We start from the raw sequence: 25,478 nt of genomic DNA on the forward strand, positions 1-25,478 counted from the left end.
GTGTGTGTGTGGTTCTAGTATGTATTTGAGTGATTGCATGTGTGTGTGTGTGTGTGTGTGTGTGTGTGGATTAAAAAAATAATCTTCCACAGCAGGAAGCCACGCTGGCCAATTACTTAGTAACATCTGTGCTGGCAGCCATGCATCAGTGTGTGTGTGTGTGTGTGTGTGTGTGTGTGTGTGTGTGTGTGTGTGTGTGTGTGTGTGTGTGTGTGTGTGTGTGTGTGTGTGTGTGTGTGTGTGTGTGTGTGTGTGTGTGTGTGTGTGTGGGTGTGTGTGTGTGTGTTGAGTTTCGTGTGTTAGAAGTTTGGTGTTTTTTGCATCTCCATGCAGAGTAAGTGGCTAGTAGTGGTGGGTACAGCTGTGTATCTGGGGGTATACGTACGTGCGTGTGTACGTGTGTGTGTTTGTGCCCAGGAGTAGAGCAGCTGACAGTGGTGAGGCTTTGTGTTAGAGAGCGATGGGAAATATAAAGGCTCCATGATAAAACAGCAGAGGAGAGAGAGAGAGAGAGAGAGAGAGAGAGAGAGAGAGAGAGAGAGAGAGAGAGAGAGAGAGAGAGAGAGAGAGAGAGAGAGAGAGAGAGAGAGAGAGAGAGAGAGAGAGAGAGAGAGAGAGAGAGAGAGAGAGAGGAAAAGACACAGACAGAGAGAGACAGAGAGAAAGAGATTTAGGGAGAGAGTGAGGGAGAGAGCACGTGTTTGTTAGTGTGTGAGCGAGAGAGAGAGAGAGAGAGAGAGAGAGAGAGAGAGAGAGAGAGAGAGAGAGAGAGAGAGAGAGAGAGAGAGAGAGAGAGAGAGAAAATGCAAGCGTTCGGTCACTTCTACTCCTTGCCCTTTAAGTAATCTTCTTCATGCACACTATTAGTTTGGATAGGGTTCGGTCATGCGACGCCATGACAACCAGCCAGACATAGGGTCAGTGTGTTGCAGATGGAAGGCAGGATGAACAGCTTCAGAGAGACACACCATGTGAATGTGATCGAGTACTCAGGGTGCATTCATTCTGAAGAATATGACTCTTATGTGGTACTAGCTCACACTCTCTTGTCTAGCCTGTTGCAAAGGGACAGCATGAGCAGAACAAATTGATGTTTTAGATAAATATGAGTAGGCGTGGCAGTTGGGAGAATCATCGCTTTAAGAAGGTACTGCTTGAAGAGTACCTCGACATTTTCTATGTATTCTGTTCTCGATAAATCTACGGTTGTCAATTGAATCAGCCCGGGTTTCATTTCAAGCACGGAAAACAACAAAAATGAAAATAATGGAAAAGCATGCCGTCTCCCTCGTACTCCTTTCTCTCATTGCTTCATCGATTTCTGCTGAAGACCTTGACCTCCCGCCACGACCATATCCAAGCTGAGGAGAAGAAAATTTCATCAATCTATTTTTTAATTGATTAACTTTTAAGATGTGACTCTTCAGGCACACTCTGAAAGGATCAACCGAAAGGAAGCTAATTGTTCTCGATCGCTGCGGACCACACAGTCGAACACTTCCATCCATCTTGGCTAGCGAAGCGTAGCCTTGTTAGCTTCAATTCCCTTGAATTAAACTAAATCAATGAAATGAGAAGGGAGAGAAAAAAGGGCAGAAATGAATAAACTACTTTTAAGATTAAGATTTGAATGCTTCTTAACAGTCTTGTAAATTACGTTTGTGTTGAATCCACCCGACTACAGTGCATTCAATCGTCGACAATGCTGAAAAAGAATTGCTTTTTTTCTTTCAGTTAACCCTACAGATTATTGTCATTCATTAATTTACATTTGGTTTTGTGTTAAACCGCATTCATTTAGCAATAGGATCAAATGATAGCCCCACGTGATGAACTGGATTAAAACCACAGAATCAACATAGACACAGACAGGATAGGATTGCTAAATAGTATTGACTTTGCGATGTGCGCATCATTAACGGCTAGGCACATTTATAATAGGTCTTCTATGTTAAAAAAAAATGGAATACATACACACACACACACACACACAAATGAATGTAAAAATGTAATTAAATCTTGGAAAAGTTAGAAGTTTACAAGTAAATAATAGAAAGAAAAGAGCCCGTTAAAATATTTGTTGGGTACCATGTAGTGTGTTCAAGATGGTGGATTCTCATATTTTTATGACCACTTTAACTTCTAATCGGAGCAGTCCTATATCAGAGGAGGCGTCATAAGTTGCTGTTTGATAGCGTTGACATAAAAACAGGTCAGTATTCTTAGTGGTAATATTGTCAGCACAGTAGCCATCAATGGTCTTTTACACAGGAAACCATCCTGTGTAAAACACGCACACACAACACCGGTCCATCTATCCTATCCATATAGCTCAAGGCCAACGTATTGTTAACCAAGCAATGTCCAGCGAGCACAATAACAAATACACACAAGTATTCCGGGTGATCCGACGGCGAACATTGCAAGCAGCAACCAAATACTTCAACTGATTGCAGCGTTCGGTTTGCAATCTGGCAACCCAGTGTTCAGGTCCGGGGAACGGCCCTATGCCAAGTAGGTCTCTGCCAGACTGCTGAGTCAAACAGAAGATAAATGATCACATATTTCCTGCATGGTCCAATTATTGAATCATGGGTCAAGCTTTTGGGCTATATTATGGGAAGGTAAGGTAAAGGTAAAGGCATATATGATCGCCATACTGCGGTGACCTTATAGGAAGACTGGGGAGTGGCCTATATCTGTGGGTTTGCTGCCATCTAAAGGAAAAAATATAGGCCTATAACGCTTTTGTAATGCACTGTTTATCTATCTATCCATCCCTACTTCCATCCATCCATCTATCCATCCAACTCATTGCCGTGGCGTGGAGACTGATTGTTTTCTGACCTCTCTTTTGAATGGATGGATGTAAAACTGTGTTTTCACATAAACGCTTACATCACAGTACCAGGAAGTAACATGGTCTTCTCATCACGTTGTGCTTCCTCATGGATTTCAACCTGGACAAAAGGGTCTAAAAGTAGTTGAGTGTATAGGTTCCTCTTAAGATCAAATAAGCCCTGGTTGCGCTGTGTCATTTATAGCCATTAGGCAGCAGCACATATAGGAAATCTATTGGCTCGGAGAGAAATGCTCTGGTGAGCGCTCCCGCTCCACTGTATTGACATTGCTTGACCATTAATAAACAATGGAGCCCATACAGGATGCACCTTATAGCTCACGTGGAGGGGACTGAGTGCGAGACAGTGTGTATCTGCTGCCCCCTGTTGGTCACTATAATCATATGCGTTCTCTCGGTTTTGGTCCGTTTTATTAATCTGATACTGAACATGATTAAATTTCCCACATGGAGATGTGAAGTTTGACCTTTTGAGTCACTTTGGAACGATCGCATCCATTTGTTTCACCGACACATGACAACATTTAAATATTAGAAAGCCTTATTAATGAAAACGCTTGATTAATTAAAGTCAAAATTATCAATCGAAAAGCTTTTTAATCGCACGCTGAGAGACGTTTTCATACACAGAAACAAGGGCGTGTACAGGCACACACACATACACACACACACACACACACACACACACACACACACACACACACACACACACACACACACACACACACACACACACACACACACACACACTCCAACACACACACACACAAACACACACACGCAAATCTATCCACAACATCAATCACTTTCAGTCACAGAAGGTTGCTCTTGCAGCCTTGAACTGTGAATACTAATGTAAAAAACATGTTATCTAATTAAATATGAAACTAAATTAAAGCTACAAGCCACCGAGAGACCGAAATCAAAAGGGAGAGGGTCGAAATAGAACACCTATTCCGTTCTTTTGACCCTGGTCCATAAGTACGGTAAACGTGTAAACATATCCCCATGGATACTCTCCTCATCAAGGCCCCCCTCTCCAGAAGGAGCAGCCTGTTTCCTGGGTACACCGTCCCTCCCATAAGCCCCTCCCTGGCAGGACGACGGACGAGCCGAGCCCTGGAAGCGAGGGCTTCCTCTGCTGGAGGAGCCGCCCCGCGCCCCGACAGAGACCCTCTGCACACCTAGCATGGAGGGCGCCGCTGTGGCCGTCCCCGGTCGGTCCCCGGGCCCCTCACCACCGGACAACTACCCCTCCATGTCCTCCACCCTGGCCTTCGATCAGCACCTGGCGGCCAGCCCCAAAGGACTGCTGCTCCTGGCCGAGATGGTAGGTAGGAGTGTGTAGAGTGTGAGCAGGAGAGTGTGAGTATGAGTATGACAGAATGACTGTGAGTAGTGTGAGCATGAGAGTGTGAGTATAAGTATGACAGAATGACTGTGAGTAGTGTGAGTATGAGTATGAGGGTGTGAGTATAAGTATGACAGAATGGCTGTGAGTAGTGTGAGTATGAGTATGAGGGTGTGAGTATAAGTATGACAGAATGGCTGTGAGTAGTGCGAGCATGAGTATGAGAGTGTGAGTACGACAGAATGGCTGTGAGTAGTGTGAGTGTGAGTATGGTGTGAGTATGAGTATGACAAAATGACTGTGAGTAGTGTGAGCATGAGAGTGTGAGTATAAGTATGACAGAATGACTGTGAGTAGTTTGAGTATGAGTATAAGTATGAGAGAATGACTGAGTAGTGTGAGTATGAGTATGAGAGTATGAGTATGACAGAATGACTGTGAGTAGTGTGAGTGAGTGTGAGTATAAGAGAACAAGTATAAGTAGGAGAGAATGAGAGTGAGTAGTGCTAGTAGGAGTGAGATTGAGTAAGTCTAAGAATGAGAGTATAAGTATGAGAGTATAAGTATGAGAGAGTGTGACTAGGAGTGAGTGTTTGTATGAGTATGAAAGTATGAGTATATGAGAGAATGAGTGTAAGTAGTGTGAGTATGAGTATGAGAGTATGAGTTTGAGAATAAGCGTGTGAGTAGTGTGAGTGTGAGTATGAGAGTATGAGTATGAGAGTATGAGTGTGAGTGCATCTGTGAAACCCATTCAATTTGTCTGTAGAGAAAACGGGGACAAAATCGAATAGTGATGGCTCTAGTAAAAACGTAACACAAAGGGCAGGATTAACTATCGAATACCATTGTATCGATGCCCTTTTTTAAGTAAAAGAAACTCGTGAAATATAACTTTAGTGGTTTCAACGTTCCAATATAAATGGTCTTCTTGCTGTTCACATGCAGCAGCCAATAGAGATGGATGCACATTTATGTAAACAGAACACAGTTCCTATTATCACATCCCTGCACATCCCACTGTTTTTGATCAAATCAGGAAGTTTACCAAACACAAAGCCATCTGCAGGACCTCTTCCTCCCTCTGCCTCAACATGCCCTTCCTTTCCCCAGTGAGCTACAGGCTGAGATTTGGTAGGAAAGGTACAACCCCAAGATACCAGTTATCAGACCCTGGAGATGTTGCATTGACACATTCTATTTAGATAGAGCTTTGTTTTCCTATATCATGCACTGTCTAATGCCTTTGCGAGGAACACAAGTAAAATCCTTTAAAAGATATACATATACCGCAAGCTAGGTGCTTTAAGCATTGCTATCGGATGGTTGCTATAACCACCAATACACACACCTCTTGGCCAGGTCATTCTTGCAAAGGAGATTTAAATCTCAACCTATGTTCTCTAAGTGGATAAAGGATTAATTTAATTGCTATGAATGAAAGATGAACAATACAATCGTCTGCTTTTGTTAGCTGCCATCTTAAGGTTAAACATGCTATTTTGAACACTTCATGAGAGAAAGAATGCCATTTTCACATAGTCTTTATCACGGGCGGTCTTGAACTTTCTGGGAGTGTTTTTGGTCTTTCTGTAACCTCTTTCAAGCTGCAAGTGCAAATGATTCTAACAACGACGATTCAATGACACAAAGTACCAAGCCTGATGTCTAACGTAGCCTTGTAAATACAACCAGCAAGTGGGTATCTTGTATGCGTTTCCTTTTATGTAAAGTATGAAACTTTTTTTTACGGAATTTTAAATTCCAAACCCAGTCATGTCGACTCGACTGCAATCAAATGGATTTGGGCCAGAAAAACCTTTTCCTGTCTGAAACCAAACAAGGGAGAATTGTTTTGTGGCGGGGCAGGAAGGGAGTGTTGTCGTGGAAATAGGAAATCACCGAAGCTATTTATTATATATTTCTCTATTCAAGAAATAGTTTTCCCTTTAACAGTTGAGTGGCACAGCAGACAACTGTGGAATATGATAGTGTGAAGTGCATTTTAAAATCTGAACCATGAAATGGACAGGGGCAGTAAACTGGAAACAAACAATATTCACAGGCTGCATTTTTACTCACTTATATAGGACATACTTAATACCTGATAAATTAGTCTCAAGTAATAGCCCTCAAGTCATGCCTACAGCACCTGTAGGCCATCCAGCCCTCGGGAACCACCTCTGCCCTTCTCTTCCAGACGGGCGGTCTTCTGGTCTGGGTTCTGATCGGTGGGACGGAGTACTCCAGCGTTCCTGCGTTGGGCTGGGTGATGTTTGTGGCCATCCTCTGCTGGGTTCTCACCATCGGCCTCTTCATCGTCTTCCTCAGCCGGGCTCACGTCAGGGCTACATGGGTCCCGTGGAACAAAGTGGTAACCAAGCTAAAGACAAAGCCGTGAAAGTACTGACAAAATGGCAGCAACTTTAACAGGGTCACCGTAAAACATGCAAAAGCCTTTCTGGTTCAATTATATGTACAAAAAATATACATATGAACTGTTATGCTTTACAGAGGAGGTGCATTTGCGGACACACACACACACACACACACACACACACACACACACACACACACACACACACACACACACACACACACACACACACACAGTCTATGTTTTAATAATCGTATGTATGCTTTATCCTCCTTCTAGTCTGTGTGTTTTAATGGTAGTGCCACTGTGCTGTATCTGGTGAACGCAGCAGTAAGCACGGCGTCAGTCAGCAGAGCCACCAGGGGGCGCCACAACTACAATTGCTGGGCATCATCTGCGGTAGGAACTATTGTCTTCTGTTGGGACTTTACAAAGTATTGGTAAAGACTTTAACAGTATTTTCACGTAATTTCAGTCATTTTTGCAGATTATGCCTTTAAATCCACTACCCCACCTTAACAGGCAAAATGTAATGTTGTCATATAGGCTTCATTAACACAAAATCACATTCGGTGGGCCAACTCACCGGAAGTATTTCTCACACCTGTGGCTGCATCCCCGTTCCCTCGGTCAAGCCCCCGCTGGCCGCAGCATCATTAGTTCGTTTCGATGGTTCGTTTGCCCGTTAGTGAGTTGGTAGGGAATCATTCTCCTAATCGCTATGTAGTAGCGATATCCACGCAAAGTGACGTGTAGCCTATGTGTCGCATAAACATAAACACGCCGACATGTGTTTGACAGTGTAGTTGCATAACAAACCAGTCCTAATGGGAACCGCTATGCATCCTGGGATATATATATATATATATATACAATATGTAAATATCCAATAAATGCCTTGTGTCATCTCAATAGGCGTTTCCACTTAACCGTAATGTCTATCCCTTCCCCTCCCCGCTGCTTTCAGCTCTTTGCGTTCCTGACGACACTGTGCTATGCAGGAAGTAGCTGGCTCGGCTACAGGGTCTGGAGAGCCGGCGGAGAGGAGCAGTAGCCCTGGGTCTGTCACCCTGGGAGACTCAATGAGGGTTTGGAACCAACACCACCATCCCGCACTGACTATCAAGATATAGTTATCATGTCATGACAGTTTGGAAATTAAACGATATTTGTATTTAATGTAATTCATATGAAACAACAGATGGTCCTTCACATACACCTGCACGATGAAACTATCTTGGGCTTCTGGGCTATCAGATTGCAGTGTGGCTGTGTGTGTGTTCGTGTGTTTAGTGTAGTCTAATGTATTGCTCAGCTTGGAGATGGTTGTTGCTGTCATTTGGACAACTCTCTCCACACCTTGAAATCCTTCAAATAAAGCCACAAAAAGGCAATAGACCAACTGACAGACTGTTACAAAATTGTAAAAAAACAACAACATACTTTTTGAATAAATTCATGTAGATTAAAACTGTTAAATTTAGTCTTTTAAGCCTTACATTTTTGAGATGCCTTTATTATTTTATTGATTTTCCACACATGACATTTAATATGACATAAAAAAAAAAAAAAACACCAGACACACTAACACAAAACAAAAGTCAGCAACAATTCCTGAGTAGTTTTAACATCTCAAGCTTCTTTGGATATTTAATTTAGCCATGATTTAAAAGAATAAAGTGTTGAGGCAGATCTCCCATGTATCAAGGATTGACCCCTGAAGGCAAAGGTTCCCGTTTGGCCAAGACAACAAAATATTTGATCAAACTTTTGGTAACTTTAATAAGCCTTGAGTTCAATTTAGAGACTAGTGTGTAGATACAATTACTAGTAGTTAGGATTTAGTTTGCAACATAGGAATGAAGCCTCAACCATTACTACACACATAAGTGAAGTGGTCTAACCACACCCACCAAATAACTCATCCCGGTTTTGATTCCAATCACACCACAGAAACAAAGATCTGATTATGCTTATTGTGTTCTATTGCTTAATAGGAAATCTTCAGAACTCAAAAGTCAGATGTACTTTTAAGCATTTGGTTAGGAAGTATTATTTCCATAACCCTCGGGGGCTAACCCCCAATGGGCTCCCAGTGATGTTATCCCACTGCCATCGAACCGCCCACTCAAAATCCGAAGCTCCGCCTCTTCATGCTCGGGGTACAAATTGAAGGACTTCTGCAAAAACAGAAAAAAATAGGAAGCAATTCAGACAGAGGTAAAATATCAATAAGTCAATACAAAAAAGATAAGAATGAACGGAGAAATAAATGAATGAAAGAGAACCAGAACTGGCTGGCCTACGATGAGAGAACGTCCTCTGCTTGTCCCAAAAATCAACTGATAGATGTAGTGGGATGTGTGGTATTTTCCAGACACCTGTAATATTAACATTGTTATGCATTGTTATGATAGTAAAACGGTTGTGTAAAGTACAGTGATAAGGCCTATATGAAAAAAAATACAAATGGTGTGCAGGACAATGATTGACAAGAACATAGTATAGACGCATTTTAACCTGAGTAATTGTCTCTCCTTCAAATAGGTCCAATCTCAGTGGGGCGTGGACAGCGCGACCAATTAGACGGTCCCACCTGGTGCCGTAACGCAACTGGAAACTAGAAGAACAACATGGGGAAACTGTGTCAAAAGATTAACAGCATAAAATAAGCACGCAAAAGGACGCCCACGCACAAATACACACTTTACAAATCTATTATGTTGTAAAATAATAATAACAATAATCATTCAAGTTTTAACTACAAAAATCATGTTAATCACAATAAAAGGGGAGGGGGTTTCCTAAAATAAGGTTAACAGTCTTGCTCAAGTCTAGAGTCAAATTTCTTGACCAGGAGGAGCAGAGGATCAAACTGACCCTGCCTCCATTTTGCCAGACAAGCTGCTCTCTGTGGTCATCTAGCGTAGATGTAGTCAGACTGAGAGGTACAGTATGTCTTACCCAGCAATGTAATGTCCAGGGTGCTCCCAGACTTTCACGCCTGTGATGCTTCCTTCTCCTGAGGTCACGTAGGGAGTTCCACGACCGGATCCAATGGCTGGAGAGTATGAGTAGTACTCATTGGCTGAAGATAATGAGAGAAGGACAATATATAGCTTAGCATAGCTTCAGTATAATAGATATGACATAACTACTTGCACCGACAGGTCAATGTAATTGTAATTTCAAAGAAACAGTGTAGCCAAACGTGGAAAAAAAATGAACAACTAATAAAACAACACAAATTATTGCAGTTCTTCCTTCCATCTGGAATTTGTATCTGAGAATCTCATCAGCTGATTCATGACCAATTGCAAGACTATACAGTCCAACCAGTCATAGGTATGGACCAGGGTACTGGCTAAAAGCCAGCTCCAGTTCCAACACCTTGAAACTCTGAGCCATGAACAAATGGCTAGAGGAAGACTATCAGACATCCCGTCAAAGTAAAGTAGCATGAAGTACCGACTTGCTTTCCTCCAGTGAAAGCTTTCACAAAAACGATAAACATATTGGTAAAGTGTACTGAAACAGCAGGAAGGATCGATAACTTACGTTTTGCCAGGCAGGCAACCCAAGCCGCCGCAAACAACAGGACAGAGAGCATCCTAGATTAAAGAACAGTGAGCTGTTAAACTAAAACCTTCTCATTAGTATCAACGTCAGGGCAAATAAAGTATGCAACTACAAATTGTAAAAGATCACAGCCGTACCTGTGAGCTGCTTCGAAGCCTTTGGTTACCGCATAACCTGTGGGTCGAACTTAAATATACTTTCCAAACAATGCTGTTATCATTTCAGCATTCTTTGATGACTGATAGATAAAATGCACCCGCTTTTCCTCTACAAAAATAGCAGCATACTTCTCAATCAGCACCTCCTCTCTCTTCCAGAGTTGTGCTGGGTGGTTTTGTTGGCCATCCGTTACTGCAGTAGCCCCAGTACCCACATAAACTCGCAAACAAACTTGCGTTTCTCACAATTTTATTACGACCTTGCACTATGAATTGGAAAACTGAGTGGTAAGCTAGGTCCCCTGGAGTGGGTTGTGAGGTTAAGTATATTAACAACACAGACACAAACCAAATCCCACCAGTAATCACTTTTATAACAATAAGAGTGTAATATAACGTTTCAATTATGAATTCAAGTGTATTCAATAAATGATAAATGGAGAATTTTGTGGTTGGATGTAGTTATTATTGAAATAAAGTCATTGCTAAATAATAACCAGCACTTATTGTATCTTGAGTTCATTGATACAGTAATTAATATAACTTAATAAAGGGTGCATATTTTAAATGTGGCATCATTTTATTTGTTTATTATAATGGGGAATGAGCATTTGTGAAGCGTCAACCGGAATTGTAGTAAAAACCAGATGACCTCGGTTGAACCGGCGGTTTCGTGATCGGATGCACTAGATTGGAACATGTACTAACTCTAGGCCATCTGGCCGTGGCCGTTTTAGCACCTAACCGTGCTCAAATCTGCCAGTGTGAGTGTGGCCAGTCTGGCCAGGCCAGGCCAATTTGGCCACTTGGGAGAGGTGTGCTGCTACGGCACGGGCCGCTACGGTACAGATGCTAATGAGCCGACACGTGCACACGCACGGCTACGCAACCTGAGCTGGATGACGTATAGTCCATGCGACGACCATGGACATAATAAAGGCGACGAGCCTTCTTTCCCATTAAACGGTAAACATCGCGTCAAGCGGTTCAACTGTTGGTGTGTTCTCTGTGTTGTAATCCATTGTTGTTAAAACTCTAACTGGCGGCAGACTTTATTATGGTCCATGCAGCGGACGCTTGGTGATGACGTGTTACGACGTGATGACGTATGTACAAGAGCCTTCCGTGGCCAGGCCACAGCTGCGACGGCCAACGGCCACGGCCAGATGGCCTAGTGTGAGTGCAGGCCAGAGAACAATGGGGCCATTTGAGCACGGTTAGGTGTGAAAACGGCCACACGGCCAGATGGCCTAGTGTGAGTGCACCCTGACGTCCACACTTGACACTCTAATGCGAGCTCTGTGGCCGGACTGCTGTTCTGAATACACCTGCCTGCAAAAGATTCTCCCTAAAATAAGACTGCTGAAGTGGCCCTGGGTGGGAGAGAAGTCCTTATGTTGTACTTTGGTTTAAGATGGTATTGCATAGTAAAAAATACTTCACATTTGTGTAGTCCTGCATTGTTGTGTTGAGAGAAACAACATCATTTCCTGACTGGCAAGAGGAGGCGGAGTTCCCCAACCCTTCGACGTGTTTTACCGAAATGCCCGCCCACAAGGAAAGTCCCCGACATCAGTCCTGGAAATGGAATGGAATGCAGCAAAACCTGCGGTGGCCGTGTTTTAAGATTAGCACGCATCTCAAACACAGTTCAGGAGAAAAAGGATAAGGGCCACATGTGTATTTATTTGGAGTTCTGAGTTTAAAGTCAGAACTCTGGGATTGAAGTCAGAATAGTGACTTTAATCTCAGAATAGGATTAAAGTGACTCTAAATCTTTCGTTTGTTACCGGTAGCCTACCCATAATTCTGACTTTAATCTCAGAATTCTGACTTCGATGTTAGAATTCTGACTTTATTCTCAGACTTCTGAGATTCATGTCAGAATTCTGACTTTATTCTCAGAATTCTGATTTAATCTCAGGATTCTGATCTCAGGAGGTGCACAGTATCTGAGCTGAAGAGACAGTGTAGCAAAAAAAGAAAGTTCTTCTAATTTAAACAGGAAAACTAATTCACAGAGAATCGTTATGCATTTTACTTGATCCAATAAAAACAGGCCAACGACCCTAAATTTGGCGCGGGCCGCAGTAGACAACGTCCACAAAAAGGTTTAGTTTAACAGCTCCCTGTTACTTTAATAATAACTACATACAACCACATAAATCTCCATCTTTCATTTATTGACAACACTTGAATTCATAATTTATGAACTCCGCTGCAAAGGAATAATGCATCTACACACATCAGGGCAAATAATGTATGCAACTACACATTTTAAAAGACCACAACCATACATGTTGAAGATCACAGTCAGACCTGTGGATGGAGATGTTTCAAAGCTTTTGGGTTATTGCCTCACCTGTGGGGGGAACCTAAATAGCTAGCTTTTTTTTTACAACAGTTGTTATCTTATCAGCATTCATAAATTTAACACAATTACACACGTTATTTTTCACAGATTTCTTTTTCAGATTGTTCAACGGAACAACAAAAGTAAACAAGGAAATAAATGTAATATTTGAAGGAACATGGATGTAGTAACTGTCTGCCAATGACAAGTGCCTATAACCACAGACTGCAATATTACATACTGTCCTTTTGAAATTTACAATGATGGAAAATGTCAACGATGAAACTGTGCCAATACGCAATTTTGTTGTACTGTTCCAAGCTCAACAGTACTACAAGTACTGTTACAAGCTTAACTTTGCTTCAAGAGAAGAACATATCTTCTTACTTCCACAAACAAGAAGAGCCATGGTGTGCTGCGCTGATGCCTCTGTTATATGGGTTTACGATTCATGAAGAAAGGTCACTGATCAGTTTTCAAGTTCATAGTGCAAGTTCGTAAGGAAGTGGTGAGTAACGGACACTTTACACTCACATTGCTGTGATGTGCATTTTAATGAAATAAAAACATTTCATATGCATTTTAAATTCCTTGTTTGTTGTGTTCTTTATCAGCAGTTCATAAATGGAGGCGTTGTGAACATTTATGATGAATTCTTGTTCATTTGGGTCCTGGGGAGACTTGGGTGTCGCAGTGAATAACTTTGGAGACCCCTGCTCTACTGGGCTTTCTCCATCGGCCCGGCTCACGTCGGACTGGGTCCTGTGGAACATAGTGGTAACCATTTCTCTACAAACTTTGGGAACCTAACTTCTTCCACAATGTTTGACCTAGAGACTCCATTCCACTTTTTAAACGTGTATGTTACCATGGAATCGATAACTATTACTTTTCTAATTTAAATGTTATATACTTTTGAAAATATTCTACTTTTAAAACTTACGATTTTACAAATGGTGGACCGCCCATTCCCTGAGACTCCGACTACTTCGCGTTGTGATGTGGTGAGTAATGGCGTCCATCTTGTCGGGTGATGTCTAGCCCGGTGTGAATATAGGCGAGATGGAGAGAAGGTGTAATGCCTCATGGAAGGTCACTGTTATGAGCAAAAGGTCATAGGTCGGATTTATTTGTTTCCAGTGCTTTTGAGTCTTTTAAGCCTTACATTTTTGAGATGCCATTATTTTTTTATTGATTTTCCACACATGACATTTAATATGACGTCAGAGAAAACAAAACACCAGACACATACTAACACAAAACCAAAGTCAGCAACAATTCCTTAGTAGTTTTAACATCTCAAGCTTCTGTGGATATTTAATTGAGCCATGATTTAAAAGAATAAAGTGTTGAGGCAGATCTCACATGTATCAAGGATTGACCCCTGAAGGCAAAGGTTTGCTGTTCGGCCAGGGATGGTTTTAATTTGGAGGTGTACAATATGTTCTGGGAGAATGATCTCGATGATTCGATTGTCGGGATTTCTTGAAGACAACAAAATATTTGATCAAACTTTTGGTAACTTTAATAAGCCTTGAGTTCAATTTAGAGACTAGTGTGTAGATACAATTACTAGTAGTTAGGATTTAGTTTGCAACCTAGGAATGAAGCCTCAACCATTACTACCAACATAAGTGAAGTGGTCTAAACACACCTACCTTATAACTCATCCCGGTTTTGATTCCAATCACACCACAGACACAAAGATCTGATTATGCTTATTGTGTTCCATTGCTTAATAGGAAATCTTCAGAACTCAAAAGTCAGATGTACTTTTAAGCATTTGGTTAAGAAGTACTATTTCCTTTGGTCATTTGGTTAAGAAGTACTGAGCCCATTGGGGGTTAGCCCCATCCGGGGCTAACCCCCAATGGGCTCCCAGCGATGTGATCCCAGCGCTATCGAACCGCCCACTCAACAGCCGAAGCTCCGCCTCCGCATGCTCGGGGTACAAATTGAAGGAATTCTGCAAAAACAGAAAAAAATAGGAAGCCATTCAGACATAAATAAAATATCAATAAGTCAATAGTAAAAGGATAAGAATGAACAGAGAAATAAATTAATGAAAGAGAACCTCAACTGGCTGGCCTGCGATGAGAGATCGCCCTCTGCTTGTCCCAAAAATCAACTGATAGATGTAGTTGGATGTGTGGTATTTTCCAGACACCTGTAATATTAACATTGTTATGCATTGTTATAATAGTAAAACAGTTGTGTAAAGTACAGTGATAAGGCCTTTATGAAAAATGTACAAATGGTTCGCAGGACAATGATTGACAAGGACATAGTAGAGACGCATTTTAACCTGAGTAATTGTCTCTCCTTCAAATAGGTCCAATCTCAGTGGGGCGTGGACAGCGCGACCAATTAGACGGTCCCACCTGGTGCCGTAACGCAACTGGAAACTAGAAGAACAACATGGGGAAACTGTGTCAAAAGTTTAACAGCATAAAATAAGCATGCAAAGGGACACCCACACACAAACACACACTTTACGAATCTATTATGTTGTAAAATAATGATAACAATAATCATTCAAGTTTTAACTCCAAAATTATATTAATCACAATAAAAAGGGGAGGGGGTTTCCAAAACTAAGGTTAACAGTCTTGATCAAGTCTAGAGTACAATTTCTTGACCAGGAGGAGCAGAGGATCAAACTGACATGCCTCCATTTTGCCCGACAAGCTGCTCTCTGTGGTCATCCAGCATAGATGTAGTCAGACTGAGAGGTACAGTAAGTCTTACCCGGTAATGTGATTACCAGGCTGCTCCCAGACTTTCACGCCTGTGATGCTTCCTTCTCCTGAGGTCACGAAGGGAGTTCCTCCACCTGATCCAAGGGCTGGTGAGTATGAGAGGTACTCATTGGCTGAAGATAATGAGAGAAGGACACTATATAGCTTAGCATAGCTTCAGTATAATATATGTGACATAAGTACTTGCACCGACAGGTCAATGTTATTGTAACTTCAAAGAAACAGTGTAGCCAAACAGGGAAAAAAAATGAACAACTAATAAAACAACACAAATTATTGCAGTTCTTCCTTCCATCTAGAATTTGTATCTGAGAATCTCATCAGCTGATTCATGACCAATGGCAAGGATATCCAGTCCAACCAGTCATCGGTATGGACCAGGGTACTGGCTAATAGCCAGCTCAAAGGGAAAGCTTTCAAAAGAGACGTGGCCGACACACAGTGAAGTAGGAGAGTGTTCACGTACACGAGCAAAGTGGTCTGTAACAGAGTTAGTAATAACAATAATAAAAAATAAAATGATAATAATAAATATAGCTGCGAGCAGCAATGTGGGTGTCAAGCATAATGGGACTCGGTAAACTAATTCTGCCAGATGGACGTAATCGGCCAGGGGGCTACATGACGACCGTCTCGGAAATTGGCAATACCGACAGCCGGTGGGATGAGCATTATTTTACCAAATGGGAATGGGCCCCACCTAGAGGTAAGGGCGCAATACAGTCTGCCTGACAGAACAAATGTCACAAATACATAGGGGTATTCGGAACAATATCTCTAAAAGAGACACAATGTAAACAAGCATCCGTTCTGGAGGTGGTTCATGAAGCATCTAATCCAGTGGGAATTGCAGTTTATATTGTACGTGGGCGGAATGGTAAATATAGTCATTGTTGCATTATACATTAAGTACCGCTTGTCGCCACACGAGTGCAGCGTCTAACCATTAATGAGCGCCGTCAAGTTTGATTGGCTGTCACCAGTGGCGTCACTGGGCTGTTTTATTCGGGGCTAAAGCCCCGGATCTAATTTGATTAGCCCCGAATCTTTTTTGTTAAAAAAAGAAAAAATATATATATAATTTTTTTTTTTTTTTTTTTTTTTTGCTGCATGCAGAGCCTGTGCTATATCCACACGTCGCACATGCCCCCATTTGTTAGGACTCTTGCGTAGCTTACTGCTAGGAATTTCTGTTCTGCTGCTCAAGATTATAAGCCATGTATTTATGAACTTGCATTGAAGAAAATATATCAGTTTTTTGTGGTCTGTAAATAGGCCAATCTATGAGGCTAAATAGCATGCCAATATTGATGACTGATTGTGTCAAGTGTCTAAGGATGAATGCTAACCTGATTTGTTTCCAACTTTTGCCTTAAGTTACAATTTAGCTAGCTAACTAGCTGCTGCCCTTTTCAATTCCAATGATGGCTGTCATTTCATTACCAATGTTAAGTGTCATAAATAGTTAACACGGGTGCTGATTCATGATTCTCTAAAAAATAAATACCCAAAACATGTGATATGTTTTCAATTTGCAGAAAGTTTTGAAAAATCCAGGATGCCTGAGAGCCTTACTGCATTATATTCCATAATAGTTATTTCTTTAGGAACACTGAATGTTGTCTTTTCCTTCACAGAAAAAAAAATATTTCCACTATAAAATTATGCAGAAAAGGCACAGATAGATGAATAAAAATCCACCAGAATGCAGGAAATTAAGTGTTTGACGCTCAAACATTTCTGGGAGAGCACCCCCATACCCCCCACCTATAATTTGTCCCCCAAAATGTTGAAATGAAACCTAGCCCATATGACCCTGTACGCAGGTTGTATACAATATATCCATAGATATGTTGTTTTTACTTTTTGTATTAAAAAGAAAGCATGTCAGCAAACTCCATGTCGGCCCTTAGTATGATTATCATTTCATCATAGAGTGGCCCTTTGTGAAAATGAGTTTGACACACCTGATATAGGTAATGTAAGGTCTGTCTCACTTGTATTAATTTTACTCTGAAATAACTTGAATGGAACTTTAGATGTCTGGGGATAAGCAGCAGTCAGGTAGCTATTCAAAGCTATAATTACCTGCCTATTTTGTTTATTTTGGTAAAGCATTATGCAAAAAAATGCATGCGCAATAAAGTATACAACAAAATTTGCCGCACGCGCACTGTCCTATTCCCTCTTGGGCTAAGCCCTGGATGTTTCAGAAACCTAGAAACGCCCCTGGCTGTCACGGCCAAACGTTTTTGAATATGAGAAAGCTGTTTAATGCATTTGTTCAACTTGGTCTGAAGATCATATATGCCAAGTTCCATGAAGATTGGATATAATTTGTGGCCTGTGGAAATTTACAACTGATTTTGACAACTTTCAACATGGTGGCCAAGTTCTGATGTTGCCATGAGAAATAATTTATAGGCGATATGGGGAGGTCTGACAGTATCATCAGACATTGAAAATAAGTTTGAAATGTACTCATGTGAAGAGAGAGGAGTTAAAACACGTCTTCATTAATTATAGCGCCCCCTAGAGGCCAATGGTCACCAAATTCATTGAGTGTCCCCATGATGATGTTATGGTTCTATGCAGTGGTGGGTAGTAACGCATTACAAGTAACGCAAATGAGTAAAAAAGTAAATTTTTCGGGTGACGAACACTTTTCACGTTCCTTTTTTAAGTCTGTAATTTTACTCTTACTCGAGTAAATATTTGATTTAGAATTCTACTCTGTACTCAATTACATTTTCCATTGTGCTTTCATTAAAATTAGTATTTTGATAAAAACATTATCTTCGTTGACTGTAATACAAGCGTACACGTTAGCGACGCGCTTTCCCTAGGTTAGGGTTGAGTGAGTCGACCGTTACGTTGGCACTGAGGACTAGAAACGCATGGATGCAGACGCGCAGGAAGATATTTTCGCCAGGGGGTGCGGAGTTACGGTCCACGTAGGCTATAGTTCATATAATTCTAAAGAAACTATGTTACACTGTATTCTGCAGACCACTCACAAACTTGTTCGTCATTGTCGTTGTCATTGTCAATCAGCCAACCAAGTCAGTCTCGTTTGTGTTTAATTGGTTGTGTTCCTACAAAGCTCTTGCCTTTTGTCACATGCACAGCTTAATGCAAATTTGTTTGAAATTAAATTACATTTTTTGTTGTACATATTGCATTTGTTGTACAACTTGTGAAGAAATGTTTTAGGAGTGCATCTCTTTCTCTCCCTCACTCACTCACGCAGCCGCGTGCCGTCCATATGGGCAGGTGGGGCGGCGAACTCCCTGCAAAAGCATGCTCCCAAAAAAGATAGTTCCTCAGTAAATCATTGCTCCAAGTTTATTTTTAATGATGTGATTGTCACATTAACTCTCTATAGTTTATGTAGGCTTTCCGACTATTATCTGTTGATATCAAATTGACGGTGGCGATTCTAGTTGAGTTTAACGTATGATGCAATGTGGGGCGGCGGAGTTCAACAACCGCGTCCCTCCGTATGTTTCTCGCATAACCCTGCAGGCTGCAATAAGAATTGCAATCAGCACTATAAGACGCCCATATGGTCGTAAAGTAGTCTGCCCCATGGTCATGTTCTAGGACTGTTGTTGTTTAAAATCGATTACTCCGCCTATATCTTTCGGCATTGAAGACTATTTATTTATTTATTTCAGCAGGTATTCAAATTGCATACCTGATTTCATACCTGATTTAAACAGCTGTTATTGAGAAATATCTGATTTCAAAAGTGTTGTTATTAAGAGATTTGCACACATCGTCGGGCCAAGTTCCAAATCGAAGGTCTGCTTGATTGATGACTTGTATTTCTACTTTTCATGTATTTGCAATGCGCTCGCAAAGCCTGTTGTTAAAATAAAATAGGGAAGAAATAACTTCCCTATAAGGGACATCATATGACCAGTGTTGCGGAAGGCACTTCAAAAGCGTGCAGTAACATTAGGCTATTAGTTTATTTTTAATTCTTACTCACAATTAGTTTAGTTAACACGTTTTAATGTAACTCAAAATATATATGTAAAAAATCTATATAAATTGTGGGTGTGGTCACACGCCAGTAGTTTCTGCCACACCGAAATGAAGGGGCACCGCACGCTACTGATTCTAACACGTTATGTCTTTTTCACTGATCCAAGCACTCCAATACAAAAATGTAATGTAACTTGTAATTTGAGTAACTTTAAAACCAAGTACTTTTTTACTCTTACTCAAGTAGGTTTTCAAATTGGAATATTTACTTTTACTAAAGTAGATTTTGAAGGAGGTAATTTTACTTTTACTTGAGTATAGATTTTCAGTACTCTACCCACCACTGGGTCTATGTATCAAGTTTGGTTATGATATGTCAAAGGACTGCTGAGATATTGGCGTGTTTCCGGTTTGGCGGCTTCGCGGTCGAATATCATTGGCTGTCGCGGGTATTTCTGAAAGAAATAATATATACTAGCTATATGGGGAGGTCTGATAGTATCATCAGACATTGAAAATAAGTTTTAAATATACTCATGTGAAGAGAGAGGAGTAAAAACACATCAACATTAATAAAAGCGCCCCTAGAGGTCAAAGGTCACCAACTTCATTCAGTGTCACCATGATGGGGTCATGGGTCTATGTACCAAGGTTGGTTATGATATGTCAAAGGGCAGCTGAGATATGGGCTTACTTCTTGCTTGGCGACTTGGCGGTCAAATTTGATTGGCTGTAGCGGGCAAACGGTTTTGAATTTGAAAAGTCTATCAGATGTTTTGTATCAAGCATGGCCGGAAGATCATGTGTGCCTAGTTTCGAGATGATTGGACAAGATTTGTGATAGTAGTAGCATTTTGAAGGTTTTTGACATAAACCAAGATGACGGAAAATCAATCATGGCGCAAAATGACGTTATATGGTGCGTTGAACTCGGCTTGGTTCAAGGAATCTAATGATACCTGGTTTGTGAATATTGGATGAATGGGTCAAAAGTTATAAACATGAATGCATGTGCAACTTTGACCTGTTGGTGGCGCTAGAGCTGTTGGGTTAGCGACCTGAAATGGGCTTGTTGGGCTAATGGGGCTGTCCTGAAACAGTGTGCAAAATTGTGCAACTTTTCACCAAGCGGTTCTATGGGCTGCCATAGACTCCCATGGCAGCGTAATAATAGGAATTCATACAAAAACAATAGGTTGTCTCGCAACATAGTTGCTTGACACCCAATAAGCCTGCTTATGAGAATTAATTGGACATGCTCAATCCTTGAGGGGTTTAGATACAGATATAAATAGTAAAATAAAAGATAAAACATGGTGATTGTCTGCCCATCACTACATCACTAAACTCAGACTTGTTCCTGTCTTTTAGTCAATCTAACTTTGAATGTTGATCTCACAATAAGCAGTAAGAGTCAACAAAAAAGCAGAACAAAAACTGAAATGAGTACCTAAGAAACATATTTAGGTTTGAATAAAATAACCTTTTCATTTGCTCACTGGCTTTGAGTCAATATTACTTTGAATAATTGATCAACACACTGCTTTGTCTTCTGTCTTAGATCGAAGAAACCTTTAGATACATCACCAAGCTCAGGGTGGTTTCCTGTTTTGAATAAACTTACCTTGAAGGTTGATCTTGTAGACATCAGACTTTTCCTTGCCAATTTCATTCCTGGCCTCACAGAAGAAAACGTAATTGGCGTTCCACAGCTGGATGGACAGAGATGATCCAGTCCCGATCTTAAGGATGTGTTCTCCGTGTATTCGGTACCAGGTGACCTCGCTGACAGCAGGGTTAGCATGACTGGTGCAGCTCAGGTTGAGGCAGCCTCCCACTCTGGCTGGAAGACACGGGCTGCCGACAGCAGAGGTGTTCCTGGGGGCAACTGAGAGAGAACCCACCAATCAGAGCCTAGCCCTCAGCTCCGGTGTCATGTTGGTCAGATGTTGTGAATTTAACAAAACTGTTCCGAATACAATAAAATAGAGTAAATGAAATGAAAAACAGGAGAAGCATCAAAAGTTCTTGTTTATCAACCCACTGCTTTGTCTTCTAAGATCAAGGAAAAAAAGGTATATTACAGAGAAGATCAATATAAAAAAGTAAACAAATAATCAAATGTACTTTTCATTGAAAAGGTAGTACATTGACTCACATAAGATACTGAGTTGGTATCTTGTAGACGTCACAGTTTTGTTCCCAGATGGTATGTAGTAGGCCGCAGTGCAGGAGACATTGTTTCCATGGTGGAGGTGGGAGGCGTTGAAGGTCAGAGTGGAGGTCACGGTATCGTCCTGCTGGAGCTGGGTGCTGAGCCCCAGGGCGGGGGTCCACGTCACAGTGGGGGGGTGGGTGTCACAGTAGGACGGGGCAGAGCACCCCAGCTCCACAGGAGTCCCCTCCACCACCGGCTCCTTGGGGGTGGTCAAACGAGGTGCATCAGGGAGCCCTGGGTACCAAACCAATTTAGAGCAGTTACTATGGAGTCCCAAGCATTACCAGCATTCAGCATCATCTGAACCACAGTAAGACCAATAGGACTTAGAGACATGTTTGTTTCAGAAGGACACATATTACACTTACCCTTGATATGGATGGTCACTGGGTTTTCTTTAAAAGTATATTTTAATGGATTTCCACAGTCAATTCTAAAATAATATTGAACATTGTCTTCAAGTACGTTATTGAATGTTGTAGTACAGTTGTACGCTGTTAGATTTCCCCTGAATGTTGTAGCACTGATAGTTATTTGATCTTTTTTCCATGTTGGTATACATCCAGGATGTACATTGACTTTATGATTGTCCGGCACGGTGAAGGAACAAGGAACGGTAACACAGGATCCAATGAGTGTCGTAACACTTGCTGGCACTAGGGCCTCCAATTCTGCAGCGTTGCACCCAGCACCTTTAAAACAAGAGGTTGAAAAATTCAAAGGCTCAATCGATGCACAAACTGACAAAATATTTAAATGCAACATTGCATTTCCTAACAAAACAAGATAATATATCCTACGATTATAATTAATTAGTAATATTAGTTGCTAAGTTATCAGTTATTATTATAATAATCATTATTATTATTATTATTATTATTATTATTATCATTTATTGTGTTTGATTTGGATGGTACATTTCAAAATTCGAAGTTTAAAATCTAAAGGTTAAATAATCAATGAGTATTTAAAGAGTATTAGCAGAGTACGTCCGGTAATGAGAGAGGACAACAAAGAGAACTACCGGTATTAACAGAGGATCACAGTGAATACTCCAGGTATTAACAGAGGACTACAGAGGGTACTACAGGTATTAGGAGAGTACAATAGGTATTAAAAGAGTACTACAGAGGGCACTACAGGTAGTAAGAGAGTACTATAGGTATTAACAGAGGACCACAGAGAGTACTACAGGTATTATGAGAGTAATATATGCATTAACAGAGCAAGTATTATTAGAGTACTACAGAGAGTAAAAATAGAGCATCAAAGGTATTAGAGAGTGTACTACAGAGAGAACCTCAGTGCTACAGGTATTAATATGGTAGCTATCAAATGTAACATCAGAGAGGGTTGAGATGTTTACCTTGCAGGAGACTACAGAGCACAAATAGTCTCCAGGATCCAGTCATCTTCTCATCCAGAACTTCATCAGGAGAAATACAAAAATCACATTAACTTCAGTGCTACACTTAATATCGTAATATACTTTGGGTATTCAGTGTACTACACTAATTATAGTAAGACATTGTAAACTGCTAAAGAAATGTCTATTTCAAAATACCAGTAAATCTTCCACTCTTTCCATGACTGATTAAAATAATTTCCAATCATATAATACCAATATTCAAAGTAGAACAATGATAAATATAGCTGCGAGCAGCAATGTGGGTGTCAAGCAAAATGGGACTCGGTAAACTAATTCTGCCGGACGGACGTAATCGGCCAGGGGGCTACATGACGACCGTCTCGGTAATCGGCAATACCGACAGCCGGTGGGATGAGCATTATGCGAGTACGCATCAATTTTTACCAAATGGGAAAAGGACCCCACCTATGGTAAGGGCGCAATACAGTCTGCCTGACAGAACAAATGTCACAAACACATAGGGGTATTCTGAACAATATCCTTAAAAGAGACACAATGTAAACAAGCATCCGTTCTGGAGGTGGTTCGTGAAGCATCTAATCCAGTGGGAATTGCAGTTTATATTGTAGGTGGGCGGAATGGTGAATATAGTCATTGTTGCATTAGACATTAAGTACCGCTTTTCGCCACACGAGTGCAGTGTCTACCCATTAATGAGCGCCGTCAAGTTTGATTGGCTGTCACAGCCAAACGTTTTTGAATTTGAGAAAGCTGTTTGATACATTTGTTCAGCTTGGTCTGAAGATCATATATGCCAAGTTCCATGAAGATTGGAAATAATTTGTGGCCTGTGGAAATTTACAACTGATTTTGACAACTTTCAACATGGTGGCCAAGTTCTGATGTTGCCATGAGATATAATTTATCAGCCAAATGGGGTGGTCTGACAGTATCATCAGACATTGAAAATAAGTTTGAAATGTACTCATGTGAAGAGAGAGGAGTTAAAACACGTCTTCATTCATTATAGCGCCCCCTAGAGGTCAATGGTCACCAAATTCATTGAGTGTCCCCTTGATGATGTTATGGGTCTATGTATCAAGTTTGGTTATGATATGTCAAAGGGCTGCTGAGATATTGGCGTGTTTCCAGTTTGGCAGCTTCGCGGTCGAATATCATTGGCTGTCGCGGATATTTCTGCAAGAAATAATATACTACCTATACGGGGAGGTCTGATAATATCACCAGACATTGAAAATAAGTTTTAAATATACTCATGGGAAGAGAGAGGAGTCAAAACACATCGACATTAATAACAGCGCCCCCTAGAGGTCAAAGGTCACCAAATGGATTCAGTGTCACCGTGATGGGGTCTTGGGTCTATTTACCAAGGTTGGTTATGATATGTCAAAGGGCTGCTGAGAAATCGGCTCACTTCCTGTTTGGCGGCTTCGCCGCCAAATTTGATTGGCTTTAGCGGGCAAATGGTTTTGAATTTGAAAAGTGTATCAGATGTTTTGCATCAAGCACGGCCGGAAGATCATGTGTGCCAAGTTTCGAAATGATTGGACTAGATTTGTGATAGTAGTACCATTTTGAAGGTTTTTGACATAAACCAAGATGGCGGAAATATCCGTCATGGCGCAATGACGTCATAGGGTGCGTTGAACTGGGCTTGGTTCAAGGAATCCAATGATACCTGGTTTGTGAATATTGGATGAATGAGTCGAAAGTTATAAACATGAGTGCATGTCCAACTTTGACCCGTTGGTGGCGCCAGAGCTGTTGGGCTAGCGACCTGACTTTGGCTTAATGGGCTAATGGGGCTGTCCTGAACATGGTCCTGAACCAGTGTGCCAAATTTCACAACTTTTCACCAAGCGGTTCTATGGGCTGCCATAGAATCCCATGGCAGCGTAATAATAATAATAGGAATTCATACAAAAACAATAGGTTGTCTCGCAACATAGTTGCTTGACACCCAATAAGAATTTGTACGAAAACAATAGGTTGTCTCGCAACATAGTTGCTACACCTTGAAACTCTGACCCATGAAAAAATGGCTAAAGGAAGACAGTCAGACATCCAGTCAAAGTTAAGTAGCATTGAGTACCGACTAGCTTTCCTCCAGAGAAAGCTTTCACAAAACCGATAAATATATTGGTAAAGTGTAATGAAACAGCAGGAAGGATCGATTACTTACGTTTTGCCAGGCAGGCAACCCAAGCCGCAGCGAACAAAAGGATAGAGAGCATCCTAGATCCTGAAGAACAGTGAGCTGTTAAACAAAAACTTCCTCCTATCAACAACGGGGCAAATAAAGTCTGCAACATTTTAAACGATCACAACCATACATGTTGAAGATCACAGCCATACCTGTTGATGGGATCTGTGTGATGTTTCAAAGCTTTTGGGTTATTGCCTCACCTGTGGGGGGAACTTAAATAGCTAGCTTATTTTACAA

At 41.1% G+C, this 25,478-nt stretch overlaps 3 protein-coding genes and 1 long non-coding RNA gene across 5 annotated transcripts in view; 1 reads left to right on the forward strand and 3 right to left on the reverse strand.

The window, feature by feature from the left end:
• cmtm8b (CKLF-like MARVEL transmembrane domain containing 8b) overlaps window positions 1-8,067 on the forward strand; it is a 25,746-nt gene extending 17,679 nt beyond the window's left edge. Inside the window, exons 3-6 of the mRNA XM_030359223.1 lie at window positions 3,960-4,190; window positions 6,412-6,585; window positions 6,868-6,987; window positions 7,556-8,067. Coding sequence (XP_030215083.1) covers window positions 3,960-4,190; window positions 6,412-6,585; window positions 6,868-6,987; window positions 7,556-7,642 — 612 coding nt within the window. The 3' untranslated portion in view covers window positions 7,643-8,067. The remainder of the gene's footprint in view (window positions 1-3,959; window positions 4,191-6,411; window positions 6,586-6,867; window positions 6,988-7,555) is intronic.
• Window positions 8,068-8,203: 136 nt separating this feature from the next.
• Window positions 8,204-10,475, reverse strand: LOC115546165 (zymogen granule membrane protein 16). Of its 2 annotated transcripts, XM_030359861.1 has the most exons (6): window positions 10,305-10,475; window positions 10,147-10,199; window positions 9,553-9,676; window positions 9,109-9,208; window positions 8,877-8,969; window positions 8,204-8,768 (listed from the first exon to the last, which is right to left on the reverse strand). In XM_030359861.1, the coding sequence occupies exons 2-6, from the start codon at window positions 10,196-10,198 to the stop codon at window positions 8,631-8,633; spliced, it is 507 nt and encodes a 168-aa protein (XP_030215721.1). In that variant the 5' UTR covers window position 10,199; window positions 10,305-10,475; the 3' UTR covers window positions 8,204-8,630. The 2 variants fall into 2 exon arrangements, with proteins under 2 accessions (XP_030215721.1, XP_030215720.1); XM_030359860.1 differs by having other exon boundaries at window positions 10,147-10,475.
• A 3,369-nt stretch (window positions 10,476-13,844) lies between these two features.
• LOC115546161 (sialic acid-binding Ig-like lectin 14) overlaps window positions 13,845-25,478 on the reverse strand; it is a 38,015-nt gene continuing 26,381 nt past the window's right edge. The window contains exons 3-7 of the mRNA XM_030359854.1: window positions 21,052-21,315; window positions 15,427-15,550; window positions 14,984-15,083; window positions 14,753-14,845; window positions 13,845-14,644 (exon numbers count right to left, since the gene is read on the reverse strand). Of these exons, the coding sequence (XP_030215714.1) occupies window positions 14,489-14,644; window positions 14,753-14,845; window positions 14,984-15,083; window positions 15,427-15,550; window positions 21,052-21,315 (737 nt within the window). The 3' untranslated portion in view covers window positions 13,845-14,488. The remainder of the gene's footprint in view (window positions 14,645-14,752; window positions 14,846-14,983; window positions 15,084-15,426; window positions 15,551-21,051; window positions 21,316-25,478) is intronic.
• Window positions 23,015-25,417, reverse strand: LOC115546167 (uncharacterized). The gene is made up of 3 exons (XR_003977204.1): window positions 25,391-25,417; window positions 25,218-25,277; window positions 23,015-23,071 (listed from the first exon to the last, which is right to left on the reverse strand). It is a non-coding gene; the product is annotated as an uncharacterized LOC115546167 (long non-coding RNA).

This window comes from Gadus morhua, chromosome 6, assembly GCF_902167405.1.
Source record: "Gadus morhua chromosome 6, gadMor3.0, whole genome shotgun sequence".
NCBI lineage: Eukaryota > Metazoa > Chordata > Actinopteri > Gadiformes > Gadidae > Gadus > Gadus morhua.

Excerpts from the sequence above, each read along its gene's own strand:
- LOC115546165 (XM_030359861.1), bottom strand. The coding sequence starts at position 10,198 with ATGCTCTCTGTCCTGTTGTTTGCGGCGGCTTGGGTTGCCTGCCTGGCA. Across the intron at positions 8,970-9,108 it reads AAGGAGAGACAATTACTCAG|GTGTCTGGAAAATACCACAC; the intron begins GTTAAAATGCGT and ends TTAATATTACAG. Across the intron at positions 8,769-8,876 it reads TCGTAGGCCAGCCAGTTCTG|AAGTCCTTCAATTTGTACCC; the intron begins GTTCTCTTTCAT and ends CTGTTTTTGCAG.